Source organism: Octopus bimaculoides, chromosome 13 (genome assembly GCF_046866305.1).
Source record: "Octopus bimaculoides isolate indiv1 chromosome 13, ASM4686630v1, whole genome shotgun sequence".
NCBI classification, from domain to species: domain Eukaryota; kingdom Metazoa; phylum Mollusca; class Cephalopoda; order Octopoda; family Octopodidae; genus Octopus; species Octopus bimaculoides.
The window spans coordinates 33137389-33154551 of record NC_142940.1 but is presented as its reverse complement, the minus strand read 5'-3'; the positions used below and the strand labels follow the sequence as shown (position 1 = coordinate 33154551).

Below are 17163 nucleotides of genomic sequence, written 5' to 3'. Positions count from 1 at the left end.
TGCAGAAGGTAGAAATTCTTTCGCTCGGAGATCACCATGTGTAACGTTTCATGTTTTTGTGAAGGCTGCGATTCTCTTGTTCGGGGTCACCACTTGTAACGGTTATAGAATTGAACGATGAAGATCATTTTTTATAAGAAAATATTTATTTATGCCGTTACATTCTAGGTTGCCATACCACGACGGGTAGGCCAGTGTAATAGTATATAAAACATGCAAGGTTGAGAATGTAGGCCTGTATCTGTATGTTCCTTCTTTTATAGCAGTAATTGTATAGAGGGAGAGATGGTAGGGTTATAATGTGGGCGCCGTTGTCTGACAGTGGCTGACAGTAAAGTTATTTCTCCCTCTGCCAAGTTGTAGCTGATCAGCCAGGCATCTTTCTCCATGAGACGTCAAGTGACCACTGGTCACTAGAAAGAGAAAAGAGGAAGTTTTCTTGGAGTGTCCTGTTTATATAGCCATGAAGCAGGGCAGTGAGTGCAAAGGATTTAGCTTGTTTACCTCAATTCTAGATGGAGCAGAAGAGGGTCAAGTGGTGGAGACTGGTTCGGCCTAGCTATTCAAATATGGGTAAAGTGGATCGAATCCACTTCACGCCTGCCAGGTTCCTATATATATATATACACATACATATGAATATTAGGTTAGTTAAAACATGTTTCTGATATATTTCAACTGTTAAAGGCAAATTCACTGCAGTTACTGAGAAGAAAATTCTCTCTTAAGGTAAAAAGGAGTGAAAACACCACAGGTGTCCAGTGCTGCCACCTGTCAGATTCCCCCAGATATTACTGTAATATATATATATGTATACACACACACACACACACATATATGCCAGCATGGATAACAAACGTTAAATGATGATGATAATGATGTTATATTTTGGGATGGTAATTTTTCTTTCCTGCCAAATAAATGAATAAATAAATGACCATCCTGAAATATAACAATATCTGTTTCAACACATGGTTTCACAGAAGAAAACTTGCAAAACAAATTCATAAATATATATATATATGTGTGTGTGTGTGTATCTATATATGCTTTAAGATGCATTTTGTGGATGCTATGAGATGCATCATCAATGATGAATCACTTATATATATATATATGTATATATACACATATTACATATTCATATCTATACATTCACACACACACACACACACATATATTTATGTACATATGGTTGTGCTTTTGCTTACTTTGTGGTACAGAACTATAAAAGTACTCAACATACAGTCATGTTAGAAGTAGGTAGAGTCTTCTATATATGTACCTGTGTCTAAGTAAATTGCAGATTAAATACATTCAAAACATGGTTTCTTCACTTAACCCGATTAATTTGATTGGATTAATCAGTGGATGTAGAAAAAAAATGGTTGAATGAATGAAACTGTAATTTGTAAATATACTCCCTTACCTTATACTTGAATAAACAACTATAATGTATGTACAGAATATATATATATATATATATATATATATATATATATATATATATATATATATATTTAATAACAACGGATAGATTGTGGTTCACTGCAGCTGTTTCAGACATGTTTTTTTTTTATTGATGAATAGCAGTGTTACATCCTGTAAACACCCGACAAAACGTAACACTTCTCTTCATCAATAAAATAACATGCCTGAAACAGCTGTTGTGAACCACAATCCATGTGTTATTGTTCATCCTTCACCTAACTTGGAACATGCAATTTGTTGGGATCCAGAGTCTATGGACGATGGATCAATAGGTGCAGTGAGTGTATCTATGTGTGACCTTGATGACTCATTGTATATTCAGACAGCTGCTTGAAAATGTTTGCATAACTGGAGAACAAATCCATGTTTACTTCAGTGAGTGCGTACTTGTTGTTAAACATTGTTTGTACAAGATAGCACTATCACTGGGCTGACCTTGGTGCTTTCACTATTTAAATACCTGATTCTCACGAATCCTGGAGATTTTATATATACATATATATATATATATAGCAATGTTAATTCTCTAAATGAAGTATTAACAGTAACTGCACGATAAAGTGTAGTATATTGCCACTTAAGTGTGGCTGACCCCTAGGGGTGGATGTTACTGTTGCTTTTAGCCCCAGGAGGACATCTCCTCCAGCTGGCTTATCGACACACGACTGTGTCCTGTTTGCCAAGGGAGTTATCCCTCTCACCACGACCAGCAGCACGAACGTATCCGGATTTCAGGGTTATTTCCCTTCTTCGGCGTTCGACAGCTGATGACCTTGGTGAGAGAGAAAAACCTGGCAAAATCTTATATCTTCTTTTCCAGTGGCATTCTTCACTGATATTGAAAAGGTGAAAACAAGCAATGTTAATTCTCTAAATGAAGTATTAACAGTAACTGCACGATAAAGTGTAGTATATTGCCACTTAAGTGTGGCTGACCCCTAGGGGTGGATGTTACTGTTGCTTTTAGCCCCAGGAGGACATCTCCTCCAGCTGGCTTATTTTGCCAGGTTTTTCTCTCTCACCAAGGTCATCAGCTGTCGAACGCCGAAGAAGGGAAATAACCCTGAAATCCGGATACGTTCGTGCTGCTGGTCGTGGTGAGAGGGATAACTCCCTTGGCAAACAGGACACAGTCGTGTGTCGATAAGCCAGCTGGAGGAGATGTCCTCCTGGGGCTAAAAGCAACAGTAACATCCACCCCTAGGGGTCAGCCACACTTAAGTGGCAATATACTACACTTTATCGTGCAGTTACTGTTAATACTTCATTTAGAGAATTAACATTGCTTGTTTTCACCTTTTCAATATCAGTGAAGAATGCCACTGGAAAAGAAGATATAAGATTTTGCCAGGTTTTTCTCTCTCACCAAGGTCATCAGCTGTCGAACGCCGAAGAAGGGAAATAACCCTGAAATCCGGATACGTTCGTGCTGCTGGTCGTGGTGAGAGGGATAACTCCCTTGGCAAACAGGACACAGTCGTGTGTCGATAAGCCAGCTGGAGGAGATGTCCTCCTGGGGCTAAAAGCAACAGTAACATCCACCCCTAGGGGTCAGCCACACTTAAGTGGCAATATACTACACTTTATCGTGCAGTTACTGTTAATACTTCATTTAGAGAATTAACATTGCTTGTTTTCACCTTTTCAATATCAGTGAAGAATGCCACTGGAAAAGAAGATATAAGATTTTGCCAGGTTTTTCTCTCTCACCAAGGTCATCAGCTGTCGAACGCCGAAGAAGGGAAATAACCCTGAAATCCGGATACGTTCGTGCTGCTGGTCGTGGTGAGAGGGATAACTCCCTTGGCAAACAGGACACAGTCGTGTGTCGATAAGCCAGCTGGAGGAGATGTCCTCCTGGGGCTAAAAGCAACAGTAACATCCACCCCTAGGGGTCAGCCACACTTAAGTGGCAATATACTACACTTTATATATATATATATATATATATATATATACACGCACACATACACACACACAAATATATATCTATATATACACACTGAGCAATTGCACATTGAAAGGTTATGTGACTGATTCCTGTTGTTTTTTGGGTCTTTCTAGTTTGGAATCAAAGTTCTGCCAGTATTCGAGATCAGCTGGTGTCTGGGGCTTGGCATTGGCTATCAGTTCTTGAAAGGAAAGGATTCTAAATGGTTTAATAGTTGAAGCTTCAACGAGACTTTGTTGTGATTCCTGAAAGAACAAAAAGATAAAATAATTTTTCAAATCTAGAAATGTCATTTAATGTTTCTATGCAAGACAATAAAGATTTTAAGATGTCAACCACATTTTCTCTGACTCAACACCCTACTGTTTTAAATGGGAGTCTTTTGTTTTATGCCCTGAATATATTTGGATTGGGCAAATAAGAGAGGCTGTACACAGTCATTTAATCAGTTAAAAATAGTATCCGAATCTCTCTTGCATCATACTCTACTGTCCACCATGACCACGACCATCATCGTTTAACGTCCATTTTCCATGCTGGCATGAGTTGGATGGTTTGACAGAAGATGGTCAGCTGGAGGGCTGCCTGAGCTCCATGCCTGTTGTGACATGGTTTCTATAACTGGATGCCCTTCCTAATGCCAACCACTTAACATAGTGTACTGGGTGCTATTTTGCAGCATTGGCACAAGTGCTCTTCCTCAGCTGAAGAAGAAGGGATGCAGGGGACATACCTGTATGCAAGGACAACCAAGTATTTATCTACCTTGACATATATTCTCAAGCATAGCAGATTGCCAGGAGTCTTGGTTCCCTGTCATCCCCTCTGTGAGGCCCAAAGTACATTACATCCATGTAGAAACTGATATGCTAAGAGAGGAGATAGTCACAGTTGGAATGCTTCAGATCACAGATTTGTTCAGTTAGACCTGACCCATGGCTTAACAATAACAAGTGGGTGAATATGGTGAACCAGTGAAGACATGAAGGTGTTCCTGTAATCCTGCTGCAGTTACTGAGGTGTGTCAGTAGCTGAGGCATTTGGCTCTAAATGGTTTAGTCCACTCATGTGTAAAGATGCAGTGCAGGGTGGTATAAGTACAGGAACCACTTCATGATTCACATGAGAAGCAGCAGTGAGGACAGTAAGTGGTCATTCAACCTGCAAGAAATAGTAACCAAATCATACTCTACTAGCTTAAAAATGGAAGGACACAATATAAATGTAGTACTAGATACTACATTATATTGAAATATAAAAGCTGGAATGGTCATGGCTGGAATGTATTTGATCACAGGTCTGCTGTGTGGGGCTGACCTAGGGTTAAACACCACCATCACCACCACCACCAACTACAACAATAATCTAACCGGTCACAGCCTCAAGGATATGTTCGATAATGTACTTTTTGATGTATAATGACTGCCTAAAAAGTCAGGATGGCCATAGCTGAAACCCTTTTGATCATGGGTCTCCTATAACAAGGTTGATCTGGGGTTTAACAACAACAGTCAAAACAATGAGAAAACCTTTATGTGGTAGATTAACCTGCTAGGAATAGCAACCAAATGTTCATCAAATTACAGCCCTATATCTCATTACAAGGATAGACATGTTGGATAATGTAGTCCTGGATACATTGTGCCTGAAGAAAAGATCAAACATCAGTCAACAAACATGATAGTTATAACAGAAATACCTTTGATCATAAATCTCCAGGCTAAATATAGACTTGGAGTTAAACAACAAAACCCTACCCACACATACAAACACTGAAAGTTCACTCCCACTATTCTTGGAGATACATAAAAACAAGTTTATTTAAAAAAAAAATTCCACTGTTCACACATTAAAAGAAGAAAACACTTGAAAAACCTTTTCGTTATTGTTTATTTTGGTTTCTAGTGCTGTAAGATGGTTCTGTGGTGTAAGATATTGGTAAGCTATGGCGATGCAGTGGTCACCTTCCAGTAGAGTCTCTTCAAATGTCCACTCTTTGTTGATTTTACCATCCAACAAGAGAACTGTGTCAGTAACAGTGTTGCCATTGGTCGGTAGAGGACTGGATACATGAAATTCTAACCTGTCCAGGCCGAAACCAATTCCAGCTCCAAGACATTTAACCACACTTTCTTTCAAACACTGGAAAAATGATGATGATAATAATAATTATGATAATGATGATAATTATGATGATGATGATGATGATGATGATGATAATAATATATCTAGACTGGTTAATATGTCGGCATTATTAAATCAAAACTACTGACACCACCCTGAGGCTGTAACTGAGGGAGAAAATGTAATGATTCTTTGGGACTTTCCAATACATAGAGACTGAACCATCAAAGCTAATAAACCAGATACTATTGTGAAAGACCAAAACAATAAAGTTTGTTTATTGATCAACATTAGCATTCCTTGTGATCATATCTTGGCAAAAGAATTTGACAAGCTCAGAAAATATAAATTGAAATTGAAAAATGTGACATCTCAAGGTGGTTACAACACCAGTGATTGTAAGAGCACTTGGAATGTTGAAAAAAGGAACTGAAAATTATTGGGAATGATTCCCATTCAATTGATAGCTGGAATATAGCCACAAACTTGATGTATTGTGTTTTAAATTGACTTCCAATACTTTAGTGGTATCTATTTTATTGACCCAGGAAGAATAAAATATAAAATATAATGTCAACTTCAACAGGATTTGAACTCTGAATGTAAACAGATGCAATTAAAAACCACAATGCATTTTGTTCATTGCTCTACTGATTTCCTTGGTCTGATAATAATAAATACATACCCAATGTCTGTAAAACATGAGGAGCTGGTTGAATTCACTTCCTGTTGACTGGATCACTCCCCACTCAAGCTCAGTGAACTGTCGTCTCATATCATGGAAGAATTTCTTGACAGTCCTTCCCACTGAAATAGATTCCATGTGGAAGAAGTAGTAGGAAATTTTTTCTGGAAGCTTCCTTATATGGAGCTAAACAAAGTGCATAGGAAGGTATGCTTTGCAATTAGGGAAGAACAGAGAAACAAAACATCCACCCACAAACATTCATACATACATAAACACAGATGTATGCATTACACACACATCTCTTCTTTGGTTGTGCTGCTTTTGCAGATTCCCAGGTCTCTGTTGCCATCCAATTCTGTTATTATGAATTAGAATTGGAAGCTTGAGTCATAGTGAATATCTAATTACACAACCATGGATGCTGCCCCTATGAATGCGCTGCAGTTACTCTCTTCACAGAGCTGGGTAATCCTGACCATTGATCTTCTAGGATTCCTCTGCTTAGTATCAATGTATAAAGCACTGTTGGCTCAGTTGAGCTCTTCTGCTACCTCTTCACAATCTGCCATGCAGCAGTCCCATGACTTTATTGTATCCCTGGCAGGGTGGCTGAACAGGTGCTACAACTTGCCAAATAAAATACACATAGACATACATATATACAACATGCATGAAATTGTATACACACATAAATCCAGCTGTATCTACACACAGTTGTATACACACATGTATACAGTCGTGTGTAACACAAGAGTATTGTTTTATGGTTTTACAGATTGTGGCCAAGCTGGAGTACTACCTTTAAAAATTTAGTTGACTACATCAACCATTGTATTTTCTTCAACCTGGCATCCATTTTATTGATATCTACTTGTCAAACGGATAGGTTATGGGACATAAAGGGATGCAACACAAACAACAATTATGTGGCTCTCCTGACCTGTTAGATATAGCAGCCAAATTTCTCTCAAATCCCTATACTCTCCCATCATTAAAAAATAAATGTAGTTCTGTTTTAGGGAAAGGCAGGATGGTCATGGTTGGTATGCCTTTGATCATATAACAAGAAAATGGTGATAGAATGCAATTTGAGGGAGATTTGGCTGCTATTTCTAGCAAGAGTGAGCGATTGAAGGGAAGTTTGTATTGGATGAAGTAGTCACAGATGTTCCCATCTGTCCAACAAGGGCACACCTGGGGTTAAGCAATAACAACAACAACTGCTAGTGTTACAAATATAACGAATGAAAACAAAGTAAAAAAAATACCTGTTTACCTACTTGGTTGTTCTACTTTCATGATGTCTACCCCAATGTCAACATTTGGGTGGGTAGCTAAGACAGTGAAATTGCCATGGTGGGCAATATTGAAATGGGGTGAAGTTTTGCTGAAGGCATTGCCTACAGATGATAGATACGGCTTTCCTTTGTCAGTCCGGCTGAGTACCAATGAGGAGTAGGGGACTTGCAGTAAACTACTCAGAGATTTACGGATTAACAAACGACCAGCCTAGAAAATTAGAGAAAGACAAAGAAAGAAAGGATGAATAATTATATCATTGATAAGTTAATTGGCAAATATTTTATAGTTTGATCCCTTGTCAGCCCTGACTCTGGCTTATGATCAAAGGTGATCCATCCTTGACCATCTCATCCATTGTGTATATAGGACTACATTATCCAATGGGTGCTTTCATTTTTTTAGGTGGAAGACTGGGATGTGAAGGAGATTTGGCTCCTTTTTCTAGCTGATCATATGCCTGTAATAAAAAATTCAGTTAGCAAGCCATGCTACTCCAGACTGATGATGAGCAATGACTCTGAAACTAATCTCTGGGTGCTGGCTTTGCTGGGTGGAGGTGCTTATCTCCCCCTTTGAAAACATAAGGACACAGAAAATGTCTCATGGCTAACAGGAAACGGTTTTTCCTAGAACAAAATAGCAATAGCATTCTTCCCTTTCATGGAACTGTCACAGTAAGTTGACAACATACCATTACTTTCTTGTGCTGCTATAAATCTCTCACAGGGATTTAGAAATGTAATATTTCTACAATAATAATTATTTAAAATTTTTGCCACAAGGGCAGCTTGGGAGAGGTGGAGATGAGTCAATTACATCAACCCATGTTCAACTGGCACTTATTTTATCAGCCGCCAAAAGGATGAAAGGCAAAGTTGACCTCGGTGGAATTTGAACTCAGAAAGTAGTGACGGGTAAAATATCGCTAAACATTTTGTCCGGTGTGTTAACGATTCTGTCAGCTTGCTGCTTTATCAACAACAATAATAATAGTACTCTTACACCAATACTCATCCTCTCCCCACAACACAACTCAACTCTAATCAACCAACACTCCTCCATCATAATTCATACTCCCACCCCACTCCAGCTGTGGAAACTTCACGTCTAGAAATAAATTCCTACTAAGACTTACCATTGCAGCTTTGGCATCTTTTTGGAACATGAACTGAGAAATACGTTCTTTTTCTTCAGGTTGGATACACTGAGCAGCAAAGGTCCATTCTGATTGTAAAGGGTTCCACAAACCAAAATTAAATGCAAGTCGCAATCCTGCCATGAATTTCTTCATAAGCTGGAGAAAAAAGAAAAAGAAAAAACAAGACTAACTTTGCTTTGTGGTTAAGATGTTTGGTCTAGATTTGATCCCATGTTATAGCACCTTAGGTAAATGTTTTTTACTGTGGTTTCATGCTGATCAATACCATGTGAATAATAGACATTGTGTAATACAGATGTTCTTTTATTTGTTTCAGTCATTAGATTGTGGCCATGCTGGGGCACCATCTTGAAGGGTTTAATAGAACAAATTGAGCCCAGCAATTACGTTTTTTTAAACTTGGTACTTATTCTAGTCTTTTTTGCCAAACTGCAGTTCCGGGGATGTAAACAAACCAACATCAGATTAAAGCAGTGGTGGGGGGGGGGCACAAACACGCACATATATATACTTATAGATATACATGATGGGATTGTTTCAGTTTCCATCCACCAAGTCCACTCAAAAGGCTTTGATCGACCCGGGGCTAGAGTGGAAGACTCTTACCCAAGGTAACAAACTGGAACTGAACCTGGAACCATGTGGTTGGGAAGCAAACTTTCTACTGCATAACCATGCTTGTGCATAAATATTTTATTTTATTTTAGTTGAACCAAGCTCTTACTATTCTGAGTTTCTCCTTGACCAAAATAGAATATTATTAATCTGTGATAAAGAGTACTTTTTTTCTGGCAGTCAATACTAAATACTTAATGCACAGTATATGGATTTATATAATCCAGTGGTAATCACAAAAAAGCTCCTTTCAGTAGACTTGGCTATACACCAAAAAGTAAACCAATATATAGGAGAGCAGTTGAAATCCAGTGAATCCAATCAGTGAAAATTATTTCATGAGGAGCATATAGAATATAAAGAAAGTCAGGAGGTATGATATGAATATAGTTATTTCACCAGTTGATATCTATAGGATGATGGCTGTCAAATGAAGAAATGTTTTCCCAAACCCAGGAAAACAAAATTCAACTCAGGATTTTTTTCAACTAACTTCCTATAAGAAATCATGCATGATGAATCCTTGAAAAGGACGAAAGCGTTAAATAAATAATTTTTATCCAAATCCCGACTGCCTTCTTTTTCTTAATATATATATATGCACACACACATATATATATATAAGGGGAGCTGGCAGAATTGTTAGCTTGTCAGGCAAAATGCTTAGCAGCATTGTGTCCATCTTAACATTCTGAGTTCAAATTCCGCTGAGGTCGACTTTGCCTTTCAATTTTTCAGGGATCAATCTTTTAAGGATCAGTTGAGCACTGGTGTTGATGCAATCAACTTATCCCCTCCCCAAAAATTGTTGACCTTGTGCCAAAATTTAAAATCAGTATATATATAATTATCAGCATTGTTGTGTATTTGGTCACCTCTTTCATGCAGCCATGGGCTGGAAGAGACTACTATGGGAAGTATTCTTTGGGGGCTAGATGTCCTTTCTGATACCAACCCCTCATCCAAGGTATTTTATTCCAATGGAATTTGCATGCTGAATCAATGAGCTGAAGGACATGCTTGTTTTATGTAAGGGTATAAACAAATATTGGTTTCAAATTTTGGCACAAGGCCAGCAATTTAGAGGGAGGGGGAAGTCGATTACATCGACCCCACTCTTCAACTGGTTGGTACTTATTTTATCAACCCTGAAAAAAATGAAAGGTAAAGTCAACCTTGGTGGAATTTGAACTCAGAACGTAAAGATGGATTAAATGCCTCTAAGCATTTTGCCCTCCGTGCTAACGATTCGGTTAGCTCATCACTTGACTGCTCAAGTGTGTCAATGCAAAGACATGCACACACGCATTTGTATACATAGGAACTGTACGGTGTTTTTCTACCAAATTTTACTCACAAGATATTAAGCTACCTGAGACTGGAAGACGCTTGTCCAAGGTGCCACGCATTAGTAGTAGTAATATAGTTAATACAAATGCCATATTCTTTCCTTGATATTACCTTACTATTTATGAATTAAAGTAAATGTAAAGGGAACTATAAACATAAACTTAACAGAAACATTTTACACACACGAGCAAAGGTTGGTCAATTGATGTGTAGGAAATAGCAGCTAAATCTTCCTCAAATTACACACAACCGTCTTAAAAAAGGACACACTGGATAATGTTAACTAAGAAACACTATGCCTAAAGCGGTGGAGATGGTCAGGGTGGAATGTATTGATTCAAGGCCTACTTGGGCAACAAGAAAAAGGTGGCGAGAAGCGAGTGTCAATTAAATAAACAAAAATGAAATAATATACAATCTAAATAATAGGCTATACTAACATTAGTATTAAAATACCATAATTTGTCAAAGTTATACATACAACACCGTCTGATGAGTGCTAAAGCGGTGACTGGGGAAAATATGTCTCTTGTAAAAAAAACAAGGCAGTAAAGTGACACCTACATGTATATCCATTCATTCGTCCCTCCCAGCCTCCCTCCACCAATCTTTCTCTCTCCCTCTCTCTATTCGACAGGTTTCATTCAGTTTCTGTCTATCAAACCATTCACAAGGCTTTGGTCAGCCTGGGACAAAAGTAGAAGATACTTGGTGGTCAGGATGTCTCGCAACGGAACCGAACCTGAAACCATGTGGTTGGGAAGCAAAGTTCTTACCACACAGCCATGTGTGCTTACGTCTAGAAATCTGTGTGTATATATGTGTGTGTGTATGTGTGTGTATAAATATTACGCGACACACACACACACACACATACACACAAATACTTACAGATACACATCCGCGCGCGCACATCGTAGAGTAACATTCACATACTTTTATTGACGCTGTGTAAGTAGACTCTCAACGTCTATTTGTCCCATGTCTGCATACCAGTGGCGTATGGTGGTTGTTGTATTGGATGTGCTGCTACGCTCAATGCCACTAATTTCAAGCAGGAGTATAACAAAAGTTTTCCATTAAGATTTGGGATTAAATTAATGAGTAAGGTTAATATTTATAACGAATTTGCCATTTTCGATGGGTGTGCAGGACACACCTAGCTCACTCGGAATATACGCCTCTGATACATACATACATACATACATACATACATACATACATACATAGGCGCAGGCGTGGGTGTGTGGTAAGAAACTTGCTTCCCAACCATGTGGTGTCGGGTTCAATCCCACTGCGTGATACCTTGGGCAAGTGTCCCAAAACAGTGCCTTGCAGAACACCGCTCACTATTTGCCTGTCATTGGAGGTGGTCTCATTGGCTACTATCACCTGACTTCTATCCTTCAGAAAGTCATGCAGCCATTCTCCCAATTTCCCGACTATACCGATATCACGCAGTTTGTGACATTTCATTCCATGATCGACTTTATCGAAGGCCTTTGCAAAGTCGAGGTATATCACTTCCACATTTGAGAGGTTGAGCAGCTATTTCAAGAGCGGAGTCAAGCAGCTTCATCCTGGTCGGAAACCATGTTGTGTCAGTCAGCAAGTCATTTTCCTCAAGGAAGGCGATTAGTTTTCTTCTGACTATTCGTTCCATGACTTTGCTGATGCGCGAGGTCAGAGAGATAGGCATGTATTTTTGGGCCTCTGCTCTGCTACCTCCTTTATGAATAGGGCATATTTTACCCTCCTTCAGTTTTCTTGGCAGTTTGCCTGTTGCAAGGAAGCTCTGAAAGAAGGACTGGAGTAGTCTTGCTAGGACTCGCTTACATGCTTTTAGAAGGATTGCTGGGAATCCATCAGGGCCAGTAGCTGAGTTCGGGTTCATTTCATCTATAGCCCTTATTACATCGTCTTCTTTTATACTGATGTAATCAATCATCACTGCCACTGTTTTAATATCTGCAGTAGTAAAATAGTGAGCTGGATTGCTGATTTGCAAGTGTCCTAGGGGTGGAGTGAAAACACTTTTGAATTGCACATTTAGTATTTCATTAATCCTCGTTGGGTTTCCTGTGAGTGAATCATGTTTTACGAGAAGTGGCCCTACTCTGCAGTGCACTGAGGCTGTTTCTTTGGCAAACTTGCAGAAGGCTCTGGGGTTAGATTTTGTATTGTCTATAGCCCAGGCTTCTTCGTCTGCTCTTTCTTTTTCATGGGAGAGTTGTAGATTTTTTTCAATCTCCAGCAGTTGCATTTTCAGGCGGGATATATATATATATATATATATATATATATATATATATATATATATATATATATATATATATATATATAATTATGTGTATTTCTTCTATCTTAATGAATAAAAATTCTTCTGATAGAATAAATGGGTTAATAGAAACCAATCTATTGTTTTTATAATCGGTCATAATGTCTTACGTTTAAGATGATTCCCATGCTTTCCCTGATGAGAAGGTTACAATTTTAATATCAAAGATCCCTATGGATCACACAGGTTGTAATCCTTTGAAACATATGTAGGAATAAAGTATGCAATTATAACATGCGTTTTCTCCAATCCTTAAATTCTTATATATATATATATATATATATATATATATATATATATATATATATATATATATATATATATATATATATATAGTTGGAATTTACAAAAAACAAAACAAAAAAAGACGAAGACAGGTGTATATAAACAACAAACAGGTGTGTTAGCTTAACGCTCGGGAAAGTGAGAGTCTTTTACGTTTCGAGCCTACGCTCTACAACAGAAAGGAACACGAGAAAATAAACATACATGAAAAAGTAAACATACATCAGGCTGATAACATCATAAGACTTGGAAGGCAGCTCCTTGAGCAACACTCTTTGTCTGAAAACCTAGAATACATGCCCAAAGAAGTTGCTCAACTCTACCGTAACATATCATCAGATGAAAGGATGAGTCTATGTGAGCAGAAGACTATACATGGATATGTTAGCAGAAAGCTCTGTGATGATAGTAACAGTGACCATCAAAGTAGTCTATCATTGAACAACAATCGGATTACTACCTCCTACTTTGAAGGGTATGCGTTTGCAATCCAGGAACAAGAAATATCAACAGAATAACTACATAAAACGTACAAATTTGCACATACATACATATATACAAACAAACAAACAAAAATACCCTGCTGTTGATGTCGAAATTCCAATGAAGGGGCCTTGGATCTAGGTTAGGAACTGATTCTTTCTCTATTGGCAAGAAATCTCGAAATAAACTGAATAATGACATACATACATGCCCCAGCATGAGGTGTAGAAGAGCAACATTCTTTGTCTGATAACCTAGAATACATGCCCAAAGAAGTCGCACGACTCTACCGCAACGTAATATCAGATGAAAGGATGAGCAGAAGACTAAGCATGGATATGTTAGTTGAAAGCTCTGAGATGATAGTAACATCAATTATCAAAGCAGTTTATCATGGAGCAATATCCGGACTACTACCTCTCACTTTGCAATCCAGGGACAGGAAATATCAACCATGTACCTGCTGCACAAAAGGGATAGAGATGCAGGAAAAGCAGTAAAATGTGACAACGGATGCAGACTTTGTGGAGTTCATACTGAAGATATCACTCACGTCATAAGCAGTTGTCCGAAAATGTCATCACGGTTTAATCTATTGATGAGACATGATGTTGTTGTTAGGAGACTCTATAATGAAATCCATCAGAAGGATAACCTCGAGGACAAAGAAATAAGAACCCTCGATATGGTAGACGTCATAACCACCCATAATAAAAAGGACTACTGGTAGAATGTGCCGGTGAAAACCTCACCAGAATGTAAGCACAACAGACCTGATATAAAGATTTGGGAAAGAGAAGAAAGACTGTGCACAGTTGTAGGAATTAGTTACCCAGCAGATGTTATAAAGCAGGAAAAAGTCAGTGAAAGTCACTGAAAGAGAAAAAAATCAGATCAGTGAAAAAGAGAACACCTAGGCTGAACTATTGAGAAATTTACAGTTATTCTATCCAGATTACAAGTTCAGGTTTATACATGTAATTATTGGGGCCCTGGGATATGTAACACACTGCCTAAATACCAATCTTGAGAAATTAGGCTTCTCAAAACCAGAAAGGAGAATGCTAATTCGAAGACTACAGATCCAGTCCATCACTGGAACTGTAAAAATCATTAAAACTTTCCAGAATTTATAATTTAAATATATATGAACATGTCTAGATACACAAATATATGCATGAGAATATATACACAAAGCAAAACATACAAATCTGCACATACATACATACATACATACATACATACATACATACATACATACATACATACATACATACATACATACATACAAATAAAAATACCCTGTTGTTGATGTTGAAATTCCAAGGAAGAAGTCTTGGATCTTGGTTAGAAACCAAATCTTTCTCTATTGGCAAGAAATCTTGAAATAAGCTGAATAATGACACATACATACATACATACATACATACATACATGTTGTTGATATTGGAATTCCAACCAAGGAGCCTTGCATGTATATATATATATATATAAATGACGTCTGTGTAGAGATAGTTCGAGTGTTATCTATAAATCATTTCAGAAATTAAATCAATGTCCCTTTGTCTAAGTCGATCGAGTATTGAAGCACGTTTTTAATATAGATCAATAGACTGAGTTCAGAATTACGGGGCAGATATCGAACCTGGTTCAGACAGATTTAAAGGTTATCACATTTTGCCCCCAACACCTTCGTAGTTCTAACTTAATATGAACCGTGGAGGGGATGACAGCGGTGGTGGTGGTGGTGGTGGTGGTGGTGGTGGCGATGCTTGTGCTGATGGTGATAGTAGTGTTGTAGTTGTTGTTGAGTGTGATGATGATGATGCTTTTTGTGTTGGTGACAGTATTGGTTTTGTTGTTCTGTTATCGTCATTCCATATAAACAACGAGAGAGCCACTATATGGAGCGTCGGTAACTTCAGAATGGGACGAAAGTAATTCTGAATAAAATGGCAGGAAAGTCACAAGTAAAACTTCTATAAAACACACACACACACACACACACACACACACACACACACACACACACACACACACACACACACACACACACACACACATTCCTTAGTCTTTATTCGTTTTAGACATGCAGCTGCGGTCATGCTGGAGTACCACCGTGATTTTACTCCTTTACTTATGATTCTCCTTTGGCTGATTTCTTCACATCACTACACCTGATTTCTTCACATCACTACACCTCTATGTGCTTTTGTCCTGGTTGCTGTCCCCTTTGGTGCATGAAGGAGTTTGACACCGCTGCCCTCGTCTATACCTCATGCCAGGCCGTCGGTTCATCTGGTATTGTGGAAAGGAAAAGGTCTAGTTCCTTTTGATGACATCTACGCCCACACTGTGGGTTTCTTAATTTTTGCGGCAGAGCATTGAAATGCCGTGGGCCTTTGAAGCTTAAGCTATTGTAGTACCTGGTTCTGAATTTAGGTGGAGTGGGCGGTACCTTTTACATCCATGTCAGTTGTTACATTATATTCTGGGCCAAGTCCAAAAAAGCCTGTTGCTCAATAACTGCAGTTCGTACAACCTCTGCATATTGCCTTTTGAGGAGTGCAGAGTGAATGTACTGATTACTTTTCCTATTCTAACGAGACCTGTATCTTCCAGTTGGTGTATACATACATACATACACACACACACACATATATATATATATATATATATATATATATATATGTATTAGCTGACGGAAAGCGGGGCTTATCCCTTGATTCCGTTCTCATAATTGTTTCGCTAATCCAATACAACATGTAGCCCTGAAAACGGTTTTTGTGCATTTACAGAGAATACCGAACTGTCTTACACAGGATCTTGTTTTAAGGAATTCCCAGTAAGTTATGAATACCCAAATTGTGAAGTCAGTTATGTAATAACATGAAATGAGTTACCCAATAGTAAGAATTTAAACAAAGTAGCCCCGAAAAGGCTTTAATGCGTTCCCAGAGTATATAGAACGTAGGAGGAAATACTAATAAGGTATGTATACTAAAATCGTGAAGCATGTTACGTAATAACAGGTTAATCGGATATGAGACAATAACAGTTCAAAGTAAAATAACTCTGAAAAGAGCTTTTGTGCGTTCCCAGAGAATATTGCCCACAGGGGCGCTAGTGTTGGTATATTCATGAATAAGTCACTAACCGAAATAAGTGGATCTATTGTTAGGAAAATACTTCTTACTTGTTTAAGTGTTGTATTGGATAAATTGTGAAAATAGCTCTAACAGTTGAAATACTAAGAAATAAGCATGCTCAATTTCATTTTTACCAAATAATTTAGGAAAATGAATGGGTTATTTCCCTTGGTTATATATAAGGATCCCTTCCAGGGGCCTTATTATCTATTTTTGTCAGCAATTTGA

The 17163-nt window shown here is 38.1% G+C and overlaps 1 protein-coding gene across 3 annotated transcripts; it reads right to left on the bottom strand.

The window, feature by feature from the left end:
* Positions 1-4: 4 nt before the first annotated feature.
* LOC106877876 (L-aminoadipate-semialdehyde dehydrogenase-phosphopantetheinyl transferase) lies at positions 5-11282 on the bottom strand. Of its 3 annotated transcripts, XR_016244006.1 has the most exons (8): positions 11121-11259; positions 8692-8850; positions 7535-7763; positions 6252-6373; positions 5318-5584; positions 3495-3687; positions 505-611; positions 70-413 (listed from the first exon to the last, which is right to left on the bottom strand). XR_016244006.1 is itself a non-coding variant. In XM_089361621.1 (7 exons), the coding sequence occupies exons 1-6, from the start codon at positions 11157-11159 to the stop codon at positions 3517-3519; spliced, it is 987 nt and encodes a 328-aa protein (XP_089217747.1). In that variant the 5' UTR covers positions 11160-11259; the 3' UTR covers positions 5-413; positions 3495-3516. The 3 variants fall into 3 exon arrangements, 2 of the variants coding, with proteins under 2 accessions (XP_089217747.1, XP_014782400.1); XM_089361621.1 differs by lacking the exon at positions 505-611 and having other exon boundaries at positions 5-413; XM_014926914.3 differs by lacking the exons at positions 70-413; positions 505-611 and having other exon boundaries at positions 3391-3687; positions 11162-11282.
* Between the last annotated feature and the right edge of the window lie 5881 nt (positions 11283-17163).

Coding starts and splice junctions, on each gene's coding strand:
- LOC106877876 (XM_089361621.1), bottom strand. CDS start 11,159: ATGTATAACTTTGACAAATTATGGTATTTTAATACTAAT. Junction 6,374..7,534: donor CATGAAAGTAGAACAACCAA/GTAGGTAAACAG, acceptor AATCTATTTCAG/TGGGAAGGACTGTCAAGAAA. Junction 3,688..5,317: donor AAATAAACAATAACGAAAAG/GTTTTTCAAGTG, acceptor TTGTTCTTTCAG/GAATCACAACAAAGTCTCGT.